Source organism: Danio rerio, chromosome 22 (assembly GCF_052040795.2).
Source record: "Danio rerio strain M-AB ecotype USA chromosome 22, GRCz13ab, whole genome shotgun sequence".
In the NCBI taxonomy this organism is placed as follows: Eukaryota; Metazoa; Chordata; class Actinopteri; order Cypriniformes; family Danionidae; genus Danio; species Danio rerio.
In genome coordinates this window covers 1977855-2001276 of record NC_141042.1, presented here as the reverse complement: position 1 = coordinate 2001276, position 23422 = coordinate 1977855, and the positions used below count along the sequence as shown (strand labels likewise).

Below are 23422 nucleotides of genomic sequence, written 5' to 3'. Positions count from 1 at the left end.
GGGAGCAACGGCGGATCGTCAGAAACGCGCCAAATTAAATGTGTGAGGTGAAAAAAAAATGTTCACTATGCACCATTTTTTAAAACACTCATAAATAGCAAGTCTAAATAACAAACATACTTCACGCCAGACTGGACAGCTAGAGTAGAGCAGAAGCAGGAGATGAAGTCATGATGATGAAGTAAGAGCAGAGTTTATTTAATAATCTTAGTTGCGTATGATTAAATGCTCCAGGACAAACCCAACAAGTGTTATTATACCACAAGCAACAGCAATGGAAAATTAATGCTTCACCACATCGTCCAGAGACAATACAGACCTTGAAACGGAGACATTCTCTTATCTCTTACTCATGAAATTGAGTGTCGCTTGAGACCACACAGTCATACGATTACAACAAAATGGAAAAAGGAGATGGTAATAAAGCAATAATTATAAAAAAATGTCATAATAAAATATAAAAACATAATAAAATTAAAAAAAAAAAACATCAAATTATTAACCAATCATTAGGGCCAGACAGAATCTGTGGACATTTTTTGCTTTTTCTGCTGAGAATTTAATCAAAATCTGTGGATTTATGCAGAATTATTTTTGGAGTATCAAAACTAAAAACTTTATTTATGAAAAAATAATACCTTCTTAACTTTTTGGGATCGAGACTTTTATGCTTACAATGCAAATGCATCTAGATCAGGGGTGTCCAAACTCATTCCAGGAGGGCCAGTTTCCTGCATATTTAAGTTCCAACACCAATTAAACACACCTGAACTAGCTAATCAAGCTCTTACTAGGTATGATAAAAACTTTCAGGGAGGTGTGTTAAAGGGCCATGAAACCCCCTCGTTTCAGCAGGGTGTTTTCACACCTCTACTTTGGAAAAAGTCAGAAAAGTGGGCGTGTCCAGCTCTGTTTAGGGGGGAGTGTCGGAGGAACTAAAGTGGGATGGTGTGGGAGTGTCTATTTGGGCACGCGCAAGTCAAAACACACACACAAACACACACACAAACACGGGAAAAAGTGATGGTGTTTACATGGACATCTGTAATCGAATTATTTGCCAAATTATTAAATGGTGGACTTTAACTGCAGTTTGGCTCTTTCATTCAGGGAATTCATTCATGCCCCTCGCGACAAACGAGATATTTGATTCGAGGAACTGCTCTAAGCGTGTATTTTTCATGCAATGTTTGATACCGCACGGCGAATCAGAGAAAAAAAAAACTCTCTCAGGTAAACAATAATCCTCCTTAGACACGCAAGTTACTGTTGTCGAGCGTCGCGTACACTGTTAATCCACGTGACTCCAGCTGCGCTCTCACAGAGAGAAAATGAAAACAAAACTTCACTGCAGCAAACTATAAAAGCAACACTTCACGCTTGTTTTGCCAACACAACGTGGCGTCTCTGTCGTCTAAACACTGTGACAGTAATGAATATTAATGAAGTTGCACAATAGAGCGCGCTGATTGGTTTGAATCAAGCCTTACTCATGCATTAATGCATCACACTGTAAGACGTAATAAGACACACTCTGGCACAGACGTCCAGTCTGCACGCTGGAATACACGCTATTATGTCATGACCGTGACGCAGCTTCAAAAATTCGTTTCAAATCGGAAGTACGAATTTGCTTGAAATAACGCAAAAACAACCAATTTACACTTTTTAGTGAAATATAGGTGTCCTAATAGTGTTTTTAGCAGTGTGGGACACATATACGACAGTCAACAGCTCAAAACATGTGTTTTGGTGTTTCGTGACGCTTTAAAGGAAGTTGGAGCTAAACTATGCAGGACACCGGCCCTCCAGGACCGAGTTTGCACACCCGTGATCTAGATCCACTTATTTGGTTAACAAAGCAAGTCTCTCATATAATATATCTACTAAAAGACTACTGTATTGTAAATAAATCAAATAACCTTTTTCATATTAGTCAATATTATTACTCAAATTAATTCAAAAACTGAATAAATATAAATTTACACAAGTAAACAATTGACTTGATTATCGGCTAAAAATCTGCGGATTTCTGCATGCGCAGATTCCGTGTGGACCTACAAATAATCAATAAAATATGATAATTATATAAATGACTAATAATCATATGATTAAAATAAATAATAAATAAATATAAACAAATTAAAATTGTTACGAATGGTTGTTTTCTTGAAGCAACACACATAGGTTTGCTATAAGGACTCTCAGATCCTTAATTAGATTCTTCAGTATGACTCTGTGAAGTGTGGATCCTCAAGTGTTTAGAAAAGTTTGATGACTGCCTGAAACTCTTCCCACACTGAGTACATGTGTACGGTCTCTCTCCAGTGTGAATCCTCTCGTGTGCTTTCAGTGTTGGTATCTGATTGAACGTCTTGTCGCAGTGTGAACACTTGTACGGTTTCTCTCCAGTGTGGATCATCATGTGCTGTTTAAACGAGTGAGCTCTAGTAAAAGTCTTCTTACACTCGATGCACACATGCTTCCTCACACTATTGTGCACCTCCTGATGTTTTCTTAAATACGACTGTCGTGTAAAACTCTTTCCACACTCAGAGCATGAATAAAGCTTCTCCTTTGTATGAATTCCGAGATGGTCCTTCAGCAGTGAAGCCACTACAAATGTTCGGCCGCATTGCTCACATCTGTGTGCTTTCTCTCCAGTGTGGATCCTCATGTGCAGCAGAAGATCTGCTTCTATTCTGAAACTCTTCCCACACTCAGGACATGCGTGAGGTCTCTCTCCAGTGTGAACCCTCTCATGTCTTGTCAGGCAATCTAACCGAACAAATCTCTTGTCGCAGTGTGAACACTTGAACGGTTTCTCTCCCGTGTGAATCACCTTGTGTTTTTTCAGAAATTCTATTCGAGTGAATCCCTTGTCGCAGTCTGAACACTTAAAAGGTTTCTCTCCAGTGTGGATCATCTCATGTATTTTTAAACACGACTGACGTGCGAAACCAACTCCACACCAAGAGCATGAATGTTTCTTCTCTTTTCGAACTGTACTAAGATGGACCTTCATGGCTTCACTCATCTCTTCACCTTCCTTCCTCACAGTCAGGTCTGAAAATGTAAAGTATGCAAACAATTAATTATCAATAACCCTTTTATAATCCACACGTCTTCTCGACAGTTGATTGAGCATACACATCATTAAAAGATTAGTTCTGCCATAGCAAAGTCCCTTTAAGGCCAGTCATTTCACACGACGGCCATCTTTGAAATACCTCTTTTGCAGTATGCTCAGGCATTCTGTTTGAAACATTCAATTCTCCATAAAGGCAGGCTTTATTCGGTAAATAGCGATCGACGATTGCCTCCTGTACTAGAAGGCGGGCTTTATTCACCATATGGTGATCGACTATTGGCTCCTGTACTAGAAGGCGGGCTTTATTCGCTACATAGTGATCGACGATTGGCTCCTGTACTAGAAGGCAGGCTTTATTCGCTATATAGTGATCAACGATTGCCTCCTGTACTAGATGGCGGGCTCTATTCACTATATAGCGATCAACGATTGGCTCCTGTACTAGATGGCGGGCTCTATTCACTATATAGCGATCAACGATTGGCTCCTGTACTAGATGGCGGGCTTTATTCGCCATTATCGATCGACGATTGCCTTCTGTACTAGAAGGCGGCCTTTACTCGCTATATAGCAATTGACGATTGCCTCCTGTACTAGAAGGCAGGCTTTATTCGCTATATAGTGATTGACGATTGGCTCCTGTACTAGAAGGGGTGCTTTATTCGCCATATAGCAATCAACGATTGGCTGCTGTACTAGAAGGCGGCCTCTATTTGCTATATAGCGATCGACGAATGGCTCCTATACTAGATGACGGGCTTTATTCGCTATCAAGCAATTGATGATTGGCTCCTGTACTAGATAGCGGGCTTTATTCGCAATATAGCGATCGACGATTGGCTTTTGTACAAGAAGGCGGGCTTTATTCGCCATATAGCTATCAACGATTGGCTCCTGTACTAGAAGGCGGCCTCTATTTGCTATATAGCAATCGACGAATGGCTCCTGTACTAGATGGCGGGCTTTATTCGCTACATAGCAATTGACGATTGGCTCCTGTACTAGATGGTGGGCTTTATTCGCCATATAGCGATCGACGATTGCCTTCTGTACTAGAAGGCGGACTTTGATCGCTATATAGCAATAGGCGATTGCCTCCTGTGCTAGAAGGCTGGCTTGATTCGCCACATAGCAATCGACGACTGGCTCCTGTACTACATAGCGGGCTTTATTCGCCATATAGCGATCAACGATTGGCTCCTGTACTAGATGGCGGGCTCTATTTGCTATATATCGATCAACGATTGGCTCCTGTACTAGATGGAGGGTTCTATTCGCTATATAGCGATCAACGATTGGCTCCTGTACTAGATGGCGTGCTCTATTCGCTATATAGCGATCAACGATTGGCTCCTGTACTAGAAGGCGGGTTTTATTCGCCATATAGCGATCAACGATTGGCTCCTGTACTAGAAGGTGGGCTTTATTCGCCATATAGCTATCAACGATTGCCTTCTGTACTAGAAGGCGGGGTTTATTGGCCATATAGCAATTGACGATTGCCTTCTGTACTAGAAGGCGGGCTTTATTCGCCATATAGCAATCGCCATCATCCCACTTCTCAGCACTTTCCTGTTTGTTTCCTTTTTTTATTTCTGGTTGGGCAGAATGAAAGTGTGCTCACTCAGTTGGCTAGTTATGAAGCCCCGGTCAGATCACACGATTTCGTCAGGTCAGATCACACAATTTCGGCATGATTTCCCTGATGTAGGGTGTCTTAGGAAGTCATGAACGACAAATAGATGTCGTAACAAGATTCCATCATTTCTTCTCGTGTAATGTGGCAAAGTTCATGACAACCAATACCATGTCTGTCATGCCTCATGACAACATTGCAGAAAGTCTAGCATGTTTTATTTTCTGAAGCATAACCGACTGGTTTTAAAGCGCTTCACCTGAGATGTTTTTCGTTATTCTTGTTTACATATACAGTTTACACCACCCTGAATTATTTGTATTAGGTCAAAAATATGACCTGGATCTTTAGAAGATCAACTTACCGTGATATTTTTTTGTGTGTCTTTGTAGATAAGAAAATAGTTTGAAACTATTCCCACAATCAGAGCAGCGGTACGGTTTCTCTCCAGTGTGAGTCCTCTCATGTGTCTTCATGTGTCCTAAATCTGCGAATCTCTTCTCGCAGTGTGAACACTTGTAAGGTTTCTCTCCAGTGTGCGTCCTCTCGTGTGTTTTCAGATGTGCTGAAGTATAGAATCTCTTGTCGCAGTGTGAACACTTGTAAGGTTTCTCTCCAGTGTGGATCATCATGTGAGTCCTCAGATTGTATTTGTCCCGAAAACTCTTTCCACAATGAGTGCAGGTCAAACCTTTTATGGTTGTTGTTTCCATTGACACACCATGTTCGGTTTTTATCCGAGTTTCTTCTTCCTTTTTGACATGATGTTTCTCCTCATCTTCACTCAGTTCTTCATTCTCTACCTTCACCATCACATCTGAAAAGTAAGTGAATAAGTTAGTTGTTATGCTGTGCTCACACCAGATGCGGAAGAAGCATCAAGTGCGAGTGATTTGTATGTTAAGTCAATGCAAACGCGCGAATAGACATCCTGCTGCGCGAATGACGCGAATTGCGCGGTGTGAATTGAACGTTTTGCGCATTTGAACCGCTCGAGTTGAAAAAAATCGGAATCTGGCGTGATTATGATGTAGCGCCTGTTGTTGGTATCCAACAGTTCATCAAGCTGGGCTCGGCTAAGTCAGAAGCACCGCTGAAAGCCTCCATCATCCAGGTTCAGTTTGTGGAGGAGTTTATGAGCTCACAGAACCTCTGAAAAGGATCTAATGGACTCAGACACGGCTCCAAACAAATCAATGCTGTTTTTCAGCCTTTATAAAGCACATAACAGTTATTTTCTCAATAAAATCCATGTTAGCCATTTAGCAACAAAGCTACAGTCACCGGGCAGACAGAAGCCCTGCCCATCACGTGATTCCACGTCTGTTGTGAAGTTAATATATGACGCGCGAATGAAGCAGATTTTGACACTCAAATAAAGCGAGCAAACTCAAATGTTTAAGCGCCCATTTACGAGTGAATATTGCAATTCATCCGCGCATTCCGCGTCTGGTGTGAACACAGCATTAACCATACGGTCATATGCTAATGAATAAGAGTACTTGTGTGTTTGGCTGTTTTTGCACCTCAGATTAAACGTAAACATGAACTCTTGTAATAAAAATTGTATGTTGTGGGGAAAAGGGAATTTATTTTTATTACTTTTTTATGTCCTTATTTTTCTTATTAGAAATAGTGTTTAGACTAATCAATCTTTATCTTGCAGGGCTCGAAATTGCGACCATTTTGGTCGCATATGCGCCCGAAATTTTATCTATGCGACCTCAAAATATATTTGGGAGCATTTCTGCGAGTGCTTAAAATTGTTGTGTGCGACCAGTTTTTACTGCAAAATGTTCACCACATGCGCGGATTCGGGAGACATTCACGCAGAATGCATTTCTCTAAGCTCTTTGTCTGCACTTGAAACGGGAAACGCAGCGCTCAGGAACTTGCTGCAGTAACAAGTCCGTAATGCTTGCCCCGCCTTCGCGCTCTTCTTATTGGCCCACCACTGCTCTAGCACTGAACGCGAATGATTGGTTAATGTCAGCTGTCAATCACTCAGCCAGCACCTTCTTGCTTGGGATGACAGAGAGAGCTACTACCGCGAAAAACTAAAGCGCTAAAGATGAGAATGAAAATGGCACTGACAGATTTTTTTTTAGAAACCATAGCATCTAAAGTTATAAATAATGACACATCTTAGTTGTGATCATGTGCTGAATGTCAGTCCACCATCTACACTTTTCCAAGAGTGGATAAAAGACTCCGTTGGCTTCAAGTCCGCTATTAAAAGTCTGTGAGATGAAGTTTTCAGGTAACAGTTTGCCACATCTAGCACGAGAGCTTCTGTTTAATCCTTCATATAATCGCCAGATGCTGTCCGCTGTGCAAGGGACAGCTATATGTAAAATTTAACATCACGTACACCATCGCAAACGGGCTTACACTGAGTAAACTAACGTCGCTACTCATGAAAAGACAGTATTGCTATTGACATGACGTATGCATATAATAAGGCACAGTATATGTCAAAAGCATCAGTGCAATATCAGACAGCACTTGTGAGAACAGCACAGTTATACCGTTAACCGATTCATTCAAGCAGTGTGTGCAGGGCCGGTGAGCGCTCCGTGTAAGCTTTAGTCACTCAGTCATGTTATAAAATGTATTTCTTGTGATAACGGGATTTCGTTGAGACATATTTTCCTCACGCTTGCATATATATATATATATATATATTTTTTTTTTTGGTTGTTAGTTTAATTAGTGTTGATTTCAAATGCTATAAATATGTTTGTATAAAACTTGTAGTAACGGTGCTCATAATTGGTGGGTGCGACTAAATTTTGGCTGATGCGCCTAACTTTTTAAAGTTAGGAGCACCGGTGCTACCAAGCAAAAAGGTTAATTTCGAGCCCTGTCTTGTGTATGATACTATATCTTAACCAAAAATACTTCTTCTTTCTTACTGTGTTGCATACTTCTTAGAAGAAACTGCTGACAATAGGGAAATCGCAGAATAAGAATAAGCTCCAGACTGCGGTCTAAGAAGTCTAGTCTAGACATGTCACAAGGAGCTGGATGCTTGTAGAAGTTTTGAAATATAGTGAAGAAGCACTTAACTGTTCAGTTCTGGCATGCAGAGAAAGGTTGCAAAAAGAGGAAGTATGTTTGGGTACAACAGCCAAAGGACTGCAGACTGACTGATAAGCGACGTTACACCAAAACTCCACCTGTTAATATCAGTTGTGTATATATATGCAGGAGTCAGGGAAATGTAAGTTAGTTGCGAACCTTTTGAATGTAATTCTTGTATTGCATTAGGGTGATTTAACCCAGAACTCTGTCCTCAAATTATTCATTTGTATCTAATAAATTACTAATGTTTTTGTAGGGCTGTGCAATTAATCGAAAATCCGATTTCGATTATGGCTTCCAAACGATTATGAAAAACCATTAATCGAGATAAACGATTATTCCATTATTTACCGCCCCCTGTCCAGTTGTCCTCACTTGTTGCTCTTAAAAGCGCGAAAGACCGCATGCTTATGTATGTGCGGCGTGCAGACAGTCAGAAGCATGCGGTCTGCACTTGGTCTCATTCGCACATAGTGACGAGCAGAGAGCACACATATATAAAGTCATTAACGCGAGCACTTTAATGTTCAAATAGGTGTCAAAACGCGGTGTTTAGTGATTATTCATATTAACCCTCATTTTGTAATAAACAAACGAGTTGAGAATCAAAAGACACGTGAAAGTGAAACCATTAAAGTGACAGAGCACAGCTGCCGCCTGTTTCATCATGATTAATCAAACAACGAGAAAATCCCTCTTTGCTCTTGACTGAAGACTTTTGTAGTGTTACGATCCTTGATGGCAATTTGTCTAGGGTATTAAAAGGAGTAACACAAAGATGACCAAAGTATAAACTGATGTTGAAGAAAGGCAAAAGAAAACACCAAACAGCAAATTAGCACCGCAAAAGATTTATTGCTCCCACATTATTTACAATATTTACAAACAATAAGATAAATTTGAAAAGAACCAAGACAAATAGGAGAGGGAACTGAAGTTCGCGCATGGAAATCAAAGAAATAAATATAACAAAAACATTCCCTTAATCTCCTCCCCAATCCATTAAATAAGAAAATAACAATATGAAAAGAAAAGTCTTCAGCGCCCTGAACTTACTCTAACTAATAAATAAAAATACAAAATTAGCGCACTTCGCTAACTAGTGTGTCTATACATCAATAATCCTGCGTGCAAATATGCATGTCACGTGACTTACTATGTTGTTCCAGATCTCCCTTGTCAAGTCACAGAAGGTTTTGAATGGAGCATTAGCGGGCTATAGATGTAGAAACACACGTCAGAACTCTCAAACAAATCTCACTCAAAGTCATCAGTTACTCACTCAAAGTCAACATCAATAAATTCCAATCAAAGTACACATCAGTAACAGCGACAACGCACACGGACACCACCAAACAGACAACACGCCAAAACAACAACAGCTGATTTCTCCCCGTTGCCGCTTCCATTTTTAAAGGGCTCTGCAACGAACGCGATTGGCAGAGAGAGAAGTCATCGTCACACGGTTGATTAGGATTGGCAGTCCTGTCAGCCAATAGTGCTCCAAAGTAGGCGGTACCTGAGAAAATGACAGGGCCGGTACAGAGAGAGAGAGAGAGAGAGAGAGAGACAGAAAGAACATACACGCAGCAAAACTGTGCGGTTCGTAACAGTAGCTAAAGTGTTTTTCTTACGGTGAAGATGCTAAAAGCAAAGTTTGTTTCATATTTTTATTCTATTGTATTTATTTCTCTTTCCTTTGCAGGGAGGAAAATAATATATGCAGTTGAAGTCAGAATTATTAGCCGTTCTGAATATTAGCAACCTTTTCCCCCAATGTCTGTTTAATGGAAAGAAGATTTCTGAACATAATAGTTTTAATCATTCATTTCTAACAACCGATTAATTTTATTTTTGCTATGATGACAGCTCATAATATTTTGGTAGGTATTTTTTTAAATACAAACATTCAAATTCAAAGTGTGATTCAAAGGCTTAATTAGGGTAATTAGACAAGTCATTATATAACAGTAGTTTCTTCTGCAGAAAATCAAAAATATATATTTCCTAAAGGGGCTAATATTATTGACCTTAAAAGAGGTTTTTAAAATATTTAAATTTGCTTTTATTCTAGCCAAAACAAAACAAATAAGCCTTTCGGCAGAAGAAAGATATTATAGGAAATACTGTTAAAATTCCTTGCTCTGTTAAACATCATTTGGGAAATATTTATTTAAAAAAAAAATTCTCAGGAGCGCTAATAATTTTGACTTCAACTAATAATCGTTTGGAATAATCGTGATTACAATTATGACCAAAATAATCGTGATTATGATTTTTCCCAAATTCGAGCAGCGCTATGTTTTTGGCATTAAAGAAAACCCTCTCCAGACCTTTTCTTATTGAACATGCATGTAATTGGCAAAATCTTACAACATTGTGTAGAAATTTGGAGGCAAGCTGAATATCATCTGTTATTGAAGAGTAATGAATAAACACAAACCTATTAGTTCTTCAGTCTCTTCCTGTTTAATTGTGCAGGGTTCTGGATCACTCATCTTCTCACTGTCCTTCAATAAACTCTGTATTTGTCTTTCACTGATGGTGGCAGAGCTTCAGGAGGAGAAACAGAGAAATCTGATTCATTTACACTGATTGAGGTTATATCTTTGTGGTGAACAATTGCTTGTCTGAAGTACTGAGCGGGGCTAACTGTTAGCAACTGTATCCTATCTAGACTTGACCAGCTGCAGCTATAAGAACCTGTTAAGTCTAGATAAGACACTCTGCGGATACACACATCACTATAGCATCATTTATGTAACACTGTTTAACAATGATTAATATCTCTACAGTATTATGACAATTGGGTTTATCATGATCTAGCAACAACTGTGTGAACCCTTTTCACATTTCCGGGTTTATCAGTAGCGTACATAGCCCATAGTTGGGTAAGCTTAGAGCACAATGAATGGGAGAGTACAACAAATACATTTTTTTACAATTCTACTAATTGCCGAAATAATAAAAATAGAGCATTTCCAGTGTTATGGACGTGACATTTGCAGTACAAATTGAAACCATTAATTCACAGAGAAATTATATGTTAACATTATATTAAAACTCCTGTTTATATTTAACAGAACGACTAACCGCAAAGTTATGATTGCTAAGTTATGATTGCAAAGTTATGTTTTGTACTTTAAATGAGGGAAATAAACTTGCGTCATGGATGTGACCAAATGAGTATGCAAGTTTGCAGTACACAACATACTTTGTAGAAATTCTGTGGAATAAACTGCACAACTCAGAAGAAACAATGCTAATCAAAAGGATACGAGTTGGCTCTCTATAAACAAACATGATTGATTTTATTTTATATTTTTGCATTTATGAGAAAAAAAAAAGTTTCGTTATGAATGTGACATCTCTGTTAAGGATGTGACCGATGTGAAATTACCACTTGTGTGACTTGGGTAAATCAAATAGATCAAATAGTTTGAAAACATTGACAGAGATATTTTCAAGTATTTCTAAAGTACTAAAAAAACTTGCTTACATAAAAAAAACTTAGAATCAGTTTTCGTATTTTGGTGAAAACTTAATTTTATTCATGGCAAGGTTGACATTTGCATGGAATTACTCATAAAATAAAACACTCATAATAAAAAACACTATGGTGTTATCAAAACATTCAGAGCAAGAACATTTGTTTTTTTTTGCAATTTGATGCAAAAGATGTTACGATAAAACATTCATTTATTTTCTTTTTGTTTTAGTCCCTTAATAATCTGGGGTCACCACAGCGGAATGAACCACCAACTTATCCAGTATAAGTTTTATGCAGCGGATACCCTTCCAGCTGCAACACATCACTGGGAAACAACCTTATGCAAATGCATAAACGTTCATACATTAATTTTTTATTAAATCTTAAAGCTAAAGTTTAAGAATTTATTTAATATGCTGATGACGGTTAATCGCGTCATAACGGTCTTGCAAAAAGGGCAGCTTCCGGTTCTCGCGGACTTTAAACTTTTAATTACAAAAGTTTTCTCTGTCATTGGATGTTTCTGCTGCAGTAGATTCACTATTCAAATACAAAGATCATACTTGAAAATATAACTAACACAAGCATGGAAAAACGTAAACACACCACCAAAACTCAAACACTACGTTAAGCTCATGTTTTCCTCTCAGAGCTCCTCTCTGCCTGCTGTATTGTTTTGGTCAGCAGACACACAGATAGAGGTGAACTCAATGCAGAAACTAGTCGCAGATTGTCGCTTTAATAAACTGTAAAGTGTGTTTTATTGTTGTATAAACACGAGAAAAAGCGTCAACGACTCACCTCAGCTCTGAAGACTCGACGCTGAATGAACGCGTCAGCGTTGACGTCATCACGGCAAGGCGGGATAAATAAATACAATTTACGAGAAAAAAACAATTACTAATGTGAACTAAAATTCATCTAGATCATATATATGAGGTGAAATTGAGCACAAAATGTTTTTAAAAATGCACTGAACATAATTAAAAAGCAAATTAAATACTTCATGGCTGACAGATATATAGTTTCCTTAAGTATAACCAGTAAAAACAGCTAACAAAATGTAAGAATAATAAAAATACATAAAAAAGACAGCTTGAAGCAAATAATTATTATGAAAAACAAACGTATTATGGTTGGTATTTATAGTTAATGACTATATTTAAACAAACTTTAGACTTTCCAGAGAGTAACTTCTCTATCCTTAACAACCTACTGACAAAAACAGCTTAAACCAGCCTAGGATCATTGGCTGGTTTTAGCTGGTCAACCAGGCTGGTTTTAGAGGGGTTTCGGCCATTTCCAGGCTGGTTTCCAACTATTTCCAGCCTGGTCGTAGCTGGTCAGGCTGGGAGATTGCTAACTGAAACCAGCTTGACCAGCCTAGCCAGGCTGGGAGCCCAGCCAAAACCAGCTATGTCCAGCTTAAGCCAGGCTGCTCAAGCTGGTTCTAGATGGTCATTTTCCAGCCTGACCAGGCTGGAAATGGCTGGAAACCAGCTTGGAAGTGGCCAAAACCCCCTCTAAAACCAGGTTGGTCGACCAACTAAAACCAGCCAAACAGCCTAGGCTGGTTTAAGCTGTTTTTTTTCAGCAGGGCTGGTACAGTTTGTACGTTGAACAGCTTAATAAGTTAACATCTTAACAGAAATACAGGTGATGGATATTCATATGAACATTCTACAAATAACTACTGGCGTAATTAGATTTTTCTGGTATCTGAGAGTTCATAACAGAGTAAAATAGCACTAGTCACTGCCATTTTCACCCAGCCGTCCAAATCAGTGGTAGGCTACCTTTACAATGACTAAACAACAAAGGAAAAGGTTAAATTAATGGTGACGGCATTTCTATATTCAATGATCTCCATTCAAAATTAGATACTAGTATTACCTTTCTGTCATGGATTCCGAATCATAGCAACCAAAAATTGTCTGTTGTTAAACGCTGTGCCACTAAACCCTTTCAAGGTTTTTCAGTTGGACATTATTATGAGAGCATCTGAGATTTTGAAGCTGGATTGAAAATTTTATTATTTACAAACCATTGGAATTCATGAATATATACAAATTTATCAGCGGAAGCTGATGTAAGTGAAGACAAATCAGAGTTTTCAGAAATGTTGTTTATCCCTTGTGTGCTGTTGGGGATGATTTTCATCCACCGTGGGGTGATTTTGAGTTTAATTTGTCCACAATTTTCTCTGCGTCTCAGCAAATGGAATGATTTTTGGTGACAAATCTTATTTTGGGACATATTTTGGGAAAATGCTTTGATAAATGCTTTGGCAAATGTACTCTCCTTTCGTTATGTTAGAGGCTGTTTTTGGCCCATTGACTTCCATTATAACTCTAAATCACATTGTTTGGATTGCAAAGCCATGACAGCATCATGCATTCTTGATTGCTGGTGGTTTTCCCTGCAGGGAAGAGATCAAATGTGTAATTTTTGCTGCTGATCATCAATTGCAGTGCAAAATAAATTGTAGCTTCTGGCGTTTACATGGAGTTATGCAGACCTAGAAATGGAGCAATTATCTTATCTCATACTCATAAAAACAAGTATCGCTTGAATCCCCACAGTCACAAGATTATAACAATATTGAAAAAGCAAACAATAATAAAACAATAATTTGTTAACCAAATAGTTTGGCTTGTATATGGAGTTATATAAAATTTACACTCACCGGCCACTTTATTAGGTACACCTGTCCAACTGCTCGTAAACACAAATGTCTAATCAGCCAATCACATGGCAGCACCTCGATGCAGTTCAAAGCGAGCATCAGAATGGGGAAGAAAGGGGATTTAAGTGACTTTAAATGTGGCATGGTTGATGGTGCCAGACTGGCTGTTCTGAGTATTTCAGAAACTGCTGATCTACTAGGATTTTTACGCACAATCATCTCTAGGGTTTACAGAGAATGCTGCGACAAAGAGGAAATATCCAGTGAGCGGCAGTTCTGTGGGCGCAAATGCCTTGTTGATGATGCCAGAGGAGAATGGCCAGACTGGTTCCAGCTGATAGAAAGGCAACAGTAACTCAAATAAGCACTCGTTACAACCGAGCTCTGCAGAAGAGCATCTCTGAACACACAACACGTCCAACCTTGAGGCGGATGGGCTACAGCAGCAGAAGAGCACACCGGGTGCCGCTCCTGTCAGCTAAGAACAGGAAACTGAGGCTACAATTCACACAGGCTCACCAAAACTGGACAATAGAAGATTGGAGAAACGTTGCCTGCTCTGATGAGTCTCCATTTCTGCTGACACATTCGGATGCTCGGGTCAGAATTTGGCATCAACAACATGAAAGCAAGGACCAAAGTACCAATTGTTGCTGACCATGTCCATCCTTTATGGCCACAGTGTATCCATCTTCATAAAGCACGAACCATCTCAGACTGGTATGTACTCCATATAAAAAACAGACCCTTATTTTGCAAAGGCCTATCTTAAGGGTTATTGCTGCCAACTGAAATGTTATTTCTTCCCTACAGGGAAAACCACCAACAATGAAGAATGCATGATTACATACTGTCAAGACTTGTTGTTATGATGGAAGTCAATGGGACAAAAGCAGCCATGAACATAACGAAAGAAGAGTCCATTTGAACAATACACAAGCTGTGGTCACACTGCACTTTTCGCCCCGTTGACGACTTCTGTTCATATGCATGCACATTCACCAGACCAGAATATTTATCATGTCACTGTATTGGAAAGTTCAAGCTTGGTGAATCTGTGAGACCGCTATAAGATCAAAACCTGACCTCTTTGTAGTGCTGCATCTTGCTTTATCTTGCTCCGCCATCCAACCAAATTTCCAAATTAAGCATTTTCATTTGTATGAAGACTAAGATGCTCCCTCAGCTCTGAAGCGCTCAAAAAAGTCTCGCGGCATTGATCACAATTGTGCGTCTTCTCTCCGGTGTGGATCCGGTCATGTAATTTCAGCTGTCCTGACTGGCTGAATCTCTTGTCGCAGTGTGAACACTTGTACGGTTTCTCCCCGGTGTGGATCCTGTGGTGTCGTTTCAAGTCTCCAGCTTTAATAAAAGTCTTCTCGCACGCGAAGCACGCGTATTTTCTCACACTATTATGGATCTTCTGATGTTTTGTTAAAAGTTGTTGATGCGCAAAACTCTTTCCACACTCAAAGCACGAGTACGGCTGCTCGTTTGCATGCACCCTGAGATGCTTCTTCAGCTGCGAATCCTTAAAAAACGTTTTGCAGCACTGAACACACTTGTACGGTCTATCTCCAGTGTGGATCTTCATGTGTTGATGAAGGGAGGACGACTGTCTGAAACTCTTCCGACACCGAGTACATGTGAACGGTTTCTCTCCAGTGTGGATCATCTCGTGTCTCTTCATGTTGTTCAGCAGACTAAATCTCATCTCGCAGTGTGAACACTGGTACGGTTTCTCTCCGGTGTGAGTCATCTCATGTCTTTTCATATTTCCCAAGTAGATGAATCTCTTGTCGCAGTGTGAACACGTGTAGGGTCTCTCTCCAGTGTGAACTCTCTCGTGCTTTCTTAGATTTTGTTGAAGTGTAAAACTCTTTCCACACCATGAGCACGAATTGGGCTTCTTTGCATCAACACTATTGTGGTCCTTCATGGCTTCACTCGATCCTTCACTTGGGTTTTTCTTCCTCTTCACAGTCAGGTCTGAAAATTAAATGAAGCTACATTTTAATTAGGGCTCAGATTTGAATTCAGTACCTTTTAGGGTGCTTTCACACCTACACTTTTGTTTCGGAACGTGTCTCGTTTGCCCAGTTAGCGCGGTTCGTTTGGCATATGTGAACAGGGCAATCGCGCTCTGTTCCGCGCCAAAGTAATCGCTCCGAGATCGCTTGAATGAGGTGGTCTCGGCTCGATTGAAACGAACCCTGGAGCGGTTCGATTGCAGTGAGAAAGCGATACGATCCGAGCGCGGTTATATCACAGTGTTTTATGGATATGTAATAGGCTTATATGAAGAGAGAATTATGAGTATGGCGGGAAGTTTCGCGAGTCTCCGGATGCCCGCAAATGAGTGATGATCTCCCGGTAATCTCAAGTCTCCCTCCCGGTCCTCAAATAGGCATCGTCGCGCACCTTTCCCACCGCATCTCTCCTCAGACACGTCGCGCGTGCACCCTGTCAATCACCACCTCTCCTGACAGCTTAGCAGGACGCTGCAAAATAAACCCTGACACTCTGACCAATGTGAGGAGAGTTTACTCACACGTGACTTCTTTTAGCTCTTTTGGTCCGATTAGAAACTTTGTAGTGTGAAAGCGAACCGCTCCAAGAGCAAAGAGCAACAATGTAACAATTGTAATCTCTGTTTCAGAACAACTGAATCTGTTCACAGGTGTGAAAGCAGCCTTAGATATAAATTATTGACACATTGTTGTGTTAAGGCTCCTACACTCGGGGACGTTTTTAGTTTGCGTTTATCGTCAGCATTTTACGAGACGTTTTTAAGTGTTCAAACCCAAGCGCTTTTCACTGGCATTTTTTTGACGTTAGATGGCGCTACACAACTTTAAGCTTCTGACACCGGCTTATAACACAGAAGAAGAGGAGGAGTGGAAGTTCACACGTTTGTTTATAAAGTTACTGGTGACCCGAACAAGCATGGATGGTTCAAGCAGCAGCTCCAGCTCTAGCGATGAAGAAATGATTATTGTTTACCAGTGCAATAAGCAGCTCCACGTTCATATCGCCTCTGGGCGTCTTCTTCAATGTGCGCTCACATTGACAGTTTTGCGCTTGAGCGCCTCCAAGAGCTGTTTACGGTAACTTCAGCAGCTCCGTGCATGTGAACAAAAGTGGCGATTTGATTGGTGGAGAAGGTTTTGACGCGCGGCGTCAAAACCTTCTCCACCAATCAAATCGGCACTTTTGTTCACATGCAAAAACTTATGCTTTTGCACCTGGCGTTTTGCGTGTTGGTGTGCACAATCACATTGACGCCCTTTATTTAGTTACAAGGCGTTAAACGTTGACGGAAAACGTGAGCAAAAAACACCTTGGTGTGCACCGGCCTTTAGAGATTACCACATTTGAATCTGCTTTTAATCATTTTCATTCGTTGTTGTTCTTTTTGCTTATGCTTGTTTATTTTTAGTCTTGTTCATGTAAAGCACTGTATACAGTTGAAGTCAGAATTATTAGCCCTCCTGAATATTAGCAACCCTTTCCCCCCAATTTCTGTTTAATGGAAAGAAGATTTGTTTGCAACACATTTCTAAACATAACAGATTTAATAACTCATTTCTAACCGTACGTTCACACCGAAAGCGGCGAGAGCGTCCAAGGTTGCTCTGGCTACCCTGGCGACAACGATGTCTGCCTTCAGCTCCGGTGGCGAGAGCGTCAAAACTCGCTACATTGATCTTGTATTTAAAGGAGCCGTTGCAGCATATAAGATACATTCATGCATAAAACATGTTTCTAGCGTGAAAATGTTGCGCACTTCTTATCAAATTCATATAACAATGGAAGATCAAGTTGCGTGTGGTGTGGCTTTGCTCTATTTATCCAATATGTGTCCATATGTCGTAAATATCCTGAAGCAGCAATGCTGTTTTGTACCGTCACATCGCGTGAGTTTCCCGCTTTAATATAACTTTATATAACATTAATGAACATTAGTAACTCGCCAGTAACTTATTTAATGCATGTTCCTATAAGAAAACATTGTAAATCTGGCGACCGCAATCATCAAACCTTTGGGAACAACTGTGGTCGGAACCAAAGTTCACAGGTCTGTGTTCTCTGAACTCTGATCAAGCGGTGGACTTCTACATTCTGATTGCTTGCCGCTGAACCGCGTCATAGCTCATTACCATAAAGTTGACATGATTTCAACTCTTTTCGACGCCAACACTGGCGAAGACATGCCGCGCTGCTCCTCGTCGCCAGCTTTCATTGAAAATGAATGACTTCCGGTTACTTTGACGCTCTCACCGCTTTCGGTGTGAACGTACGGTCACAACTAATTTATTTGATCTTTTCTATGATGACAGCACATAATATTTGACTAGATGTTTTTCAAAATACAAGCATTGAGATTCAAAGGCTTAATTAGGATAATTAGGAAAGTCATTGTATAACAGTAGTTTCTTCTGCAGACAATAAAAAAATATATATTGCCTGAAGGGGCTAATAATATTGACCTTAAAATAAGTTTCAAAATATTTAAACCTGCTTTTATTCTAGCTGAAATAAAATAAAAAAGCTTTTCTCCAGAAGAAAAAATATTATAGGAAATACTGTTAAAATTCCTTGCTCTGTTAAACATCATTTGGGAAATATTTATTAAAAAAAAAAAAACATTCTCAGGAGAGTTAATAATTTTGACTTTAACAGTAATCGTTTAGAATAATCGTGATTATGATTTTTCCCTCAATCGAGCAGCCCTAACAAAATGCTGAAAACTTAAATGTCTTATTAATGAAATAGACGTAACTAAGAGTAAACACATAATTGACTGAAGCATGCATTACACAAACTAACCGAAACAGCTGACCCTATGATCGTCAATACCCTTTGTATGTATATATATATATATATATATATATATATATATATATATAAATAAAATGACCTGCAAGTGCATGATGTTTAGATGGATCTACTTACCGTGAATTTTCTGTGTGTGTATTTGTAGACAATTTAAATAAGCGAAACTCTTCCCACAAGCGGTGCAGTAATAGGGTCTCTCTCCGGTGTGCATCCTCTCGTGTGATTTCTTTTGTCCTGAATGACTGAATCTCTTCTCGCAGTGTGAGCACTTGTACGGTTTCTCTCCAGTGTGGATCCTCATGTGACTCTTGAGATTGTACTTGCTCCCGAAAGTCTTTCCACACTGAACGCAGGTCAAAGCATTTGAAGCCGTTTGGTTCGCTGAAACATCATGTTCAGTGTCCGATTGAGTGTCTTCTTCCCTCTTGACATGATGTTTCTCCTCATCTTCACTCAGTTCTTCACTCTCCTCCTTCACCATCACATCTGAAAAGTAAGTCAATAGCACCATAAGATTAATGTAAACAAAGCTTTCAACTCTTATCTTGTATGCCTTTACTTGAAGTGGAGCATTTCAAAGCCGTGCCTCACAGAGAATCAATCTCTAAGCACATCTATTAACAACCTCACTGTTCTTCAGCCTCATTATTGAAGAGTAATGAATGAACACAAACCTATTAGTTCTTCAGTCTCTTCCTGTTTAATTCTGCAGGGTTCTGGATCACTCATCTTCTCACCATCCTCCAAAAAACTTGGCAATATGTGGATCTGAAGACATCAGTATAATGAACAGGGGAAAACAGGAACTATTAACATGAAATAAAGAGGATTTCAGCAGCTCTGATAATATTGATGAGCCTCAGACTAAACCACTCATTGAACAGTCATTAGATCAGTTTGCTTAATACTGGGTGTTTTGCAGGACAACACAATTACAATTGATTTTTGGCATCTATGTCAACATATAATGTGAAAAGCAAGTATTCATACAAATAAAGCATTTAGATTGTTAGCAGTAGCACATCTAGAAACTGGGAAATCAGAACTATAAAAAGAGCAGCGTAAAGTGCATATCTGCTGCAAACTTCCATTCACAGATCATAATTTGCTATAACGAATAGAAACGTGGGGAAAAACGTTAGCATATATAATTCACTCATATTGTCCTCTCAGAGCTCCTCTCTGCCTGCTGTATTGTTTTGGTCAGCAGACACACAGATAGAGGTGAACTCAATGCAGAAACTAGTCGCAGATTGTCGCTTTAATAAGCTGTAAAGTGTGTTTTATTGTTGTGTAAACACGAGAAAAAGCGAAAACGACTCACCTCAGCTCTGAAGACTCGACGCTGAATGAACGCGTCAGCGCTGACGTCATCAGGGCAAGGCGAGCGCAAGCGCAAAACGCGCCAAATTATACTGACCGGCCAAAACAATTGATAATGTAAACAAAAGGCCAAGATTAGAAATTTATTTAACAACATTATTTATCCTCTAGTGGTTTATAGAAACTCAATTTCACGTAAACTCACTAAAGATACCATCCACATACTTAGAACTAAATATTCAAAGTTTCCCGTCACCAAAAACTAAAGAAGTTCATTTAACAATCGTAAGTGAGAGATTTGAGTCTAATAAATGTATTTTTTGTGATGATAATGAAACAACAGATCACTTGTTTTAGCATAATGGTCAGCTGTTTATTCATTCATTAATTTTATTTTCGGCTTAGTGCCTTTATTAATCCAGGGTCGCCAGAGCGGAATGAACTCCCAACTTATCCAGCATGATGCCCTTCCAGCTGCATCCCATCACTGACACCCATACACTCCGGCCAATTTATCTCACTCAATTCCCCTATAGCGCATGTCTTCAGACCAGGGGTGGGCAAACTCGGTCCTGGAGGGCCGGTGTCCTGCACAGTTTTGCTCCAACACTAATCAAACACACCTAAACATGGTAATCAGTGTTTTCAAAATCACTAGAAATTTATAAGCAGGAGAGCTTGATTAGAGTTGGAGCTAAACTGTGCAGGACACCGGCCCTCCAGGACCGTGTTTGCCCACCCCTGCTTTAGACTGAAGGGCAGGGGTGTCAAACTCAATTCCTCGAGGGCCGAGGCCCTGCACAGTTAAGCTCCAACCCTGCTCCAACACACTTACCTGTAGGTTTCAAACAAGCCTGAAGGACTCAACTAGTTTGATCAGGTGTGTTTACTTAGGGTTGGAACTAAACTGTGCAGAGCTGCGGCCCTTTTGGAACTGAGTTTGACACCTGTGCTGTAGGGGAAACCGTTGCACCTGGAGGAAACCCTCACGAACAGGGGGAAACATGCAAACTCCACACAGAAATGCCAACTGACCCAGCCGAGGCTCGAACCAGCGACCTCCTTGCTCTAAGGCACACGTGTCAAAATCAGTAAACCTATCCTAAAATGGTTAAAAGTTAAAATGAGACACCTAGGGGTGTGTCAAAATAACCTGTATAAAGATTTTTTTAAGACTTTAGAAGGAGCAGGAGAGACTTTGGAAAGAGAGAACCAAAGAAAGGAAGTGTCCAGGAGAGACTTCAGAATGCTCTGGGGTCTGCTCTGCTCTTTCTCGACTTTATTATGGAGAATAAAGTCTATTTTCTGATATTCGAAACCTCCTGTCTGATAATTTCTAATTGATAAGAAGTCAAATTACGACAATGGTCCATATTTAAAATTTCCATCCAGAGAGGTCATGTTTTGATCCTCGGTTGGTCTCACGCAGTCATGTAATGTGATTTTGCAGGTCAGAGTTCACCAAGCTTGAACCTTCCAATGCAGCAAACTGCATAACTTCTCGCACGAGCTTGAGTTTTAAGTCTGCGACATTAGCGTGCGTATGAATGGAAGTGTCAGGGGTGAAAAATGCAGTGTGACCACAGCCCAACTCTAAGACCCGTTTAGTGCGTTTTAGTTTTAAAACGGCGTTTTAGAATGAAAACGGTCCGCGTTTCACCCAGCGCTTCTGAACAACTCTCCGTCTACATTAAAATAGAGAAAACGCACATCTCTTGACCACACACACACACACACTCTGGGATGCGCCGCAGTGTGCTTAGAGCACATACCCATACGAGAGCTGTGCACGTCGGTCGGAGTGTTCATCAAGAATCTCCCACTGGATCTAATCTCACTATATTTGTAAAACGTGATATTTAATTTATATTGTTGTCTATATCTAATGACATATTCCCTGACGTTGGTCTTTTGAATCTATTACTTGTTCTCAGGTAACATGTTTAGGCTGAGCGCAAGTTAAGTTGATATCTTAATTAATGTAACCGCGGACACCGATTCTGCACAATTGACTGATTGCTTGCCGTTATTTTCTCTATTGTATAAACTTATTGTACGTTATGCTTTTAAAATGGCCATTACTGATTATTAAAACTGAAAGAGAGGCTTTGTTTCGTATTTTCGCTCAGTTTTGTTTAAAATATGCATGAAGATGACAATATCTACTTCCGGTTCTCTGAACGACGGTACTAGTTTAATGTATTTACTGGGATCGAACGGAATATCCGCAGACAACTGATTATTTCCTCCCAGCAAGGGACTAGCAACTACCGGAGAAGAAACTGAAATTTTGGTTCTCGGAGAAGGAACTGGTCTCGCCGCGGCCAGCTGGGCATCTAAAGCTAGCTTTTGAAGTTTAACATCTCTATCAGTCTCTGCTTCAATAACTTTCAGTTTAATCATTTGAGCTTCACATTCCTGTTTTTTTTTATTAACAGGTCTAATTCTTTCAGTCTTATTGCTAACCTAGGGCCTTGTAAAGTAACAGAGTCAAATTGTTCCACATCCTCAACATTAATAGCAGCTGCGACTTCTTACTTCTCCACCCCCTCACCCTCATCAGTTTGTCTTGGCAAAATCCCTTCATTTACCAATTTCTCATAAAACTCATTTTTGATCACATGTTTAGTTGCCTCTCTAGGCACGTCAACTCAAAAGAAATCCGCAATCAAAAATAGATCTTTCTTTCTACACCTGTTAAAAGACTTCAGTCGTAGGCGCAAGAGTAAATGATATTAATAATAATCTTTTAAGTTATTCACTACTCTCTATTCTCTTTCCCAAAAAACCGAAAACAGCCAGTAATCAAGAAGAGAAAAGATGTACTCACCAAATAGTTGTTTTGCTGTTCAAAAAAAAAGTGAGTTTAAAGAAAAAAATGCTGATTAATTTACAGACGAACGCAAAGGACGAGCCCCCAATTGTTACATTTTAATCCCTTTTCTAGGGGTACGGAGACAAAAAGTAACAAAAAAAAAATGTAATTAGGATAAAAAAATAAATAAATAAAAAATAAATAAATAAATATATATATATATATATATATATATATATATATATATATATATATATATATATCAAATTTTTAATTGGATCGAATTAATAATAAATTAATATTTAATAATGTGCGTGGAGAATCTCCTTTTTCTCTATCCCAGCATCCTTTCACTTCAGAAATAATGATAAAAAAAACTCTGAAAAGAAATTTCAAAAGAAAAATATTTTCTTTTATTCACCGTTTAACAAAATTCAATATATTTTTACATTTCCAGA

At 39.5% G+C, this 23422-nt stretch overlaps 3 protein-coding genes across 4 annotated transcripts in view; all 3 read right to left on the bottom strand.

Moving 5' to 3' along the window:
• The window catches only part of LOC101883071 (zinc finger protein 502), a 236288-nt gene that overhangs the window by 155213 nt on the left and 57653 nt on the right, over positions 1 to 23422 (bottom strand). The gene's annotated exons all lie outside the window — the stretch shown is intronic.
• Positions 178 to 12571, bottom strand: si:dkey-1b17.5. The gene is made up of 4 exons (NM_001386860.1): positions 12103 to 12571; positions 10255 to 10364; positions 5092 to 5544; positions 178 to 3066 (listed from the first exon to the last, which is right to left on the bottom strand). Exons 1-4 carry the CDS (start codon positions 12150 to 12152, stop codon positions 2213 to 2215), a joined length of 1467 nt encoding a protein of 488 aa, NP_001373789.1. The 5' UTR covers positions 12153 to 12571; the 3' UTR covers positions 178 to 2212.
• On the bottom strand, positions 13309 to 20192 carry si:dkey-1b17.4. 2 transcript variants are annotated; one of them, XR_015521498.1, is made up of 5 exons: positions 20151 to 20192; positions 19501 to 19594; positions 18944 to 19312; positions 13988 to 15976; positions 13309 to 13720 (listed from the first exon to the last, which is right to left on the bottom strand). XR_015521498.1 is itself a non-coding variant. In XM_087303511.1 (4 exons), the coding sequence occupies exons 2-4, from the start codon at positions 19553 to 19555 to the stop codon at positions 15132 to 15134; spliced, it is 1269 nt and encodes a 422-aa protein (XP_087159637.1). In that variant the 5' UTR covers positions 19556 to 19594; positions 20151 to 20192; the 3' UTR covers positions 13309 to 15131. The 2 variants fall into 2 exon arrangements, 1 of the variants encoding a protein (XP_087159637.1); XM_087303511.1 differs by having other exon boundaries at positions 13309 to 15976.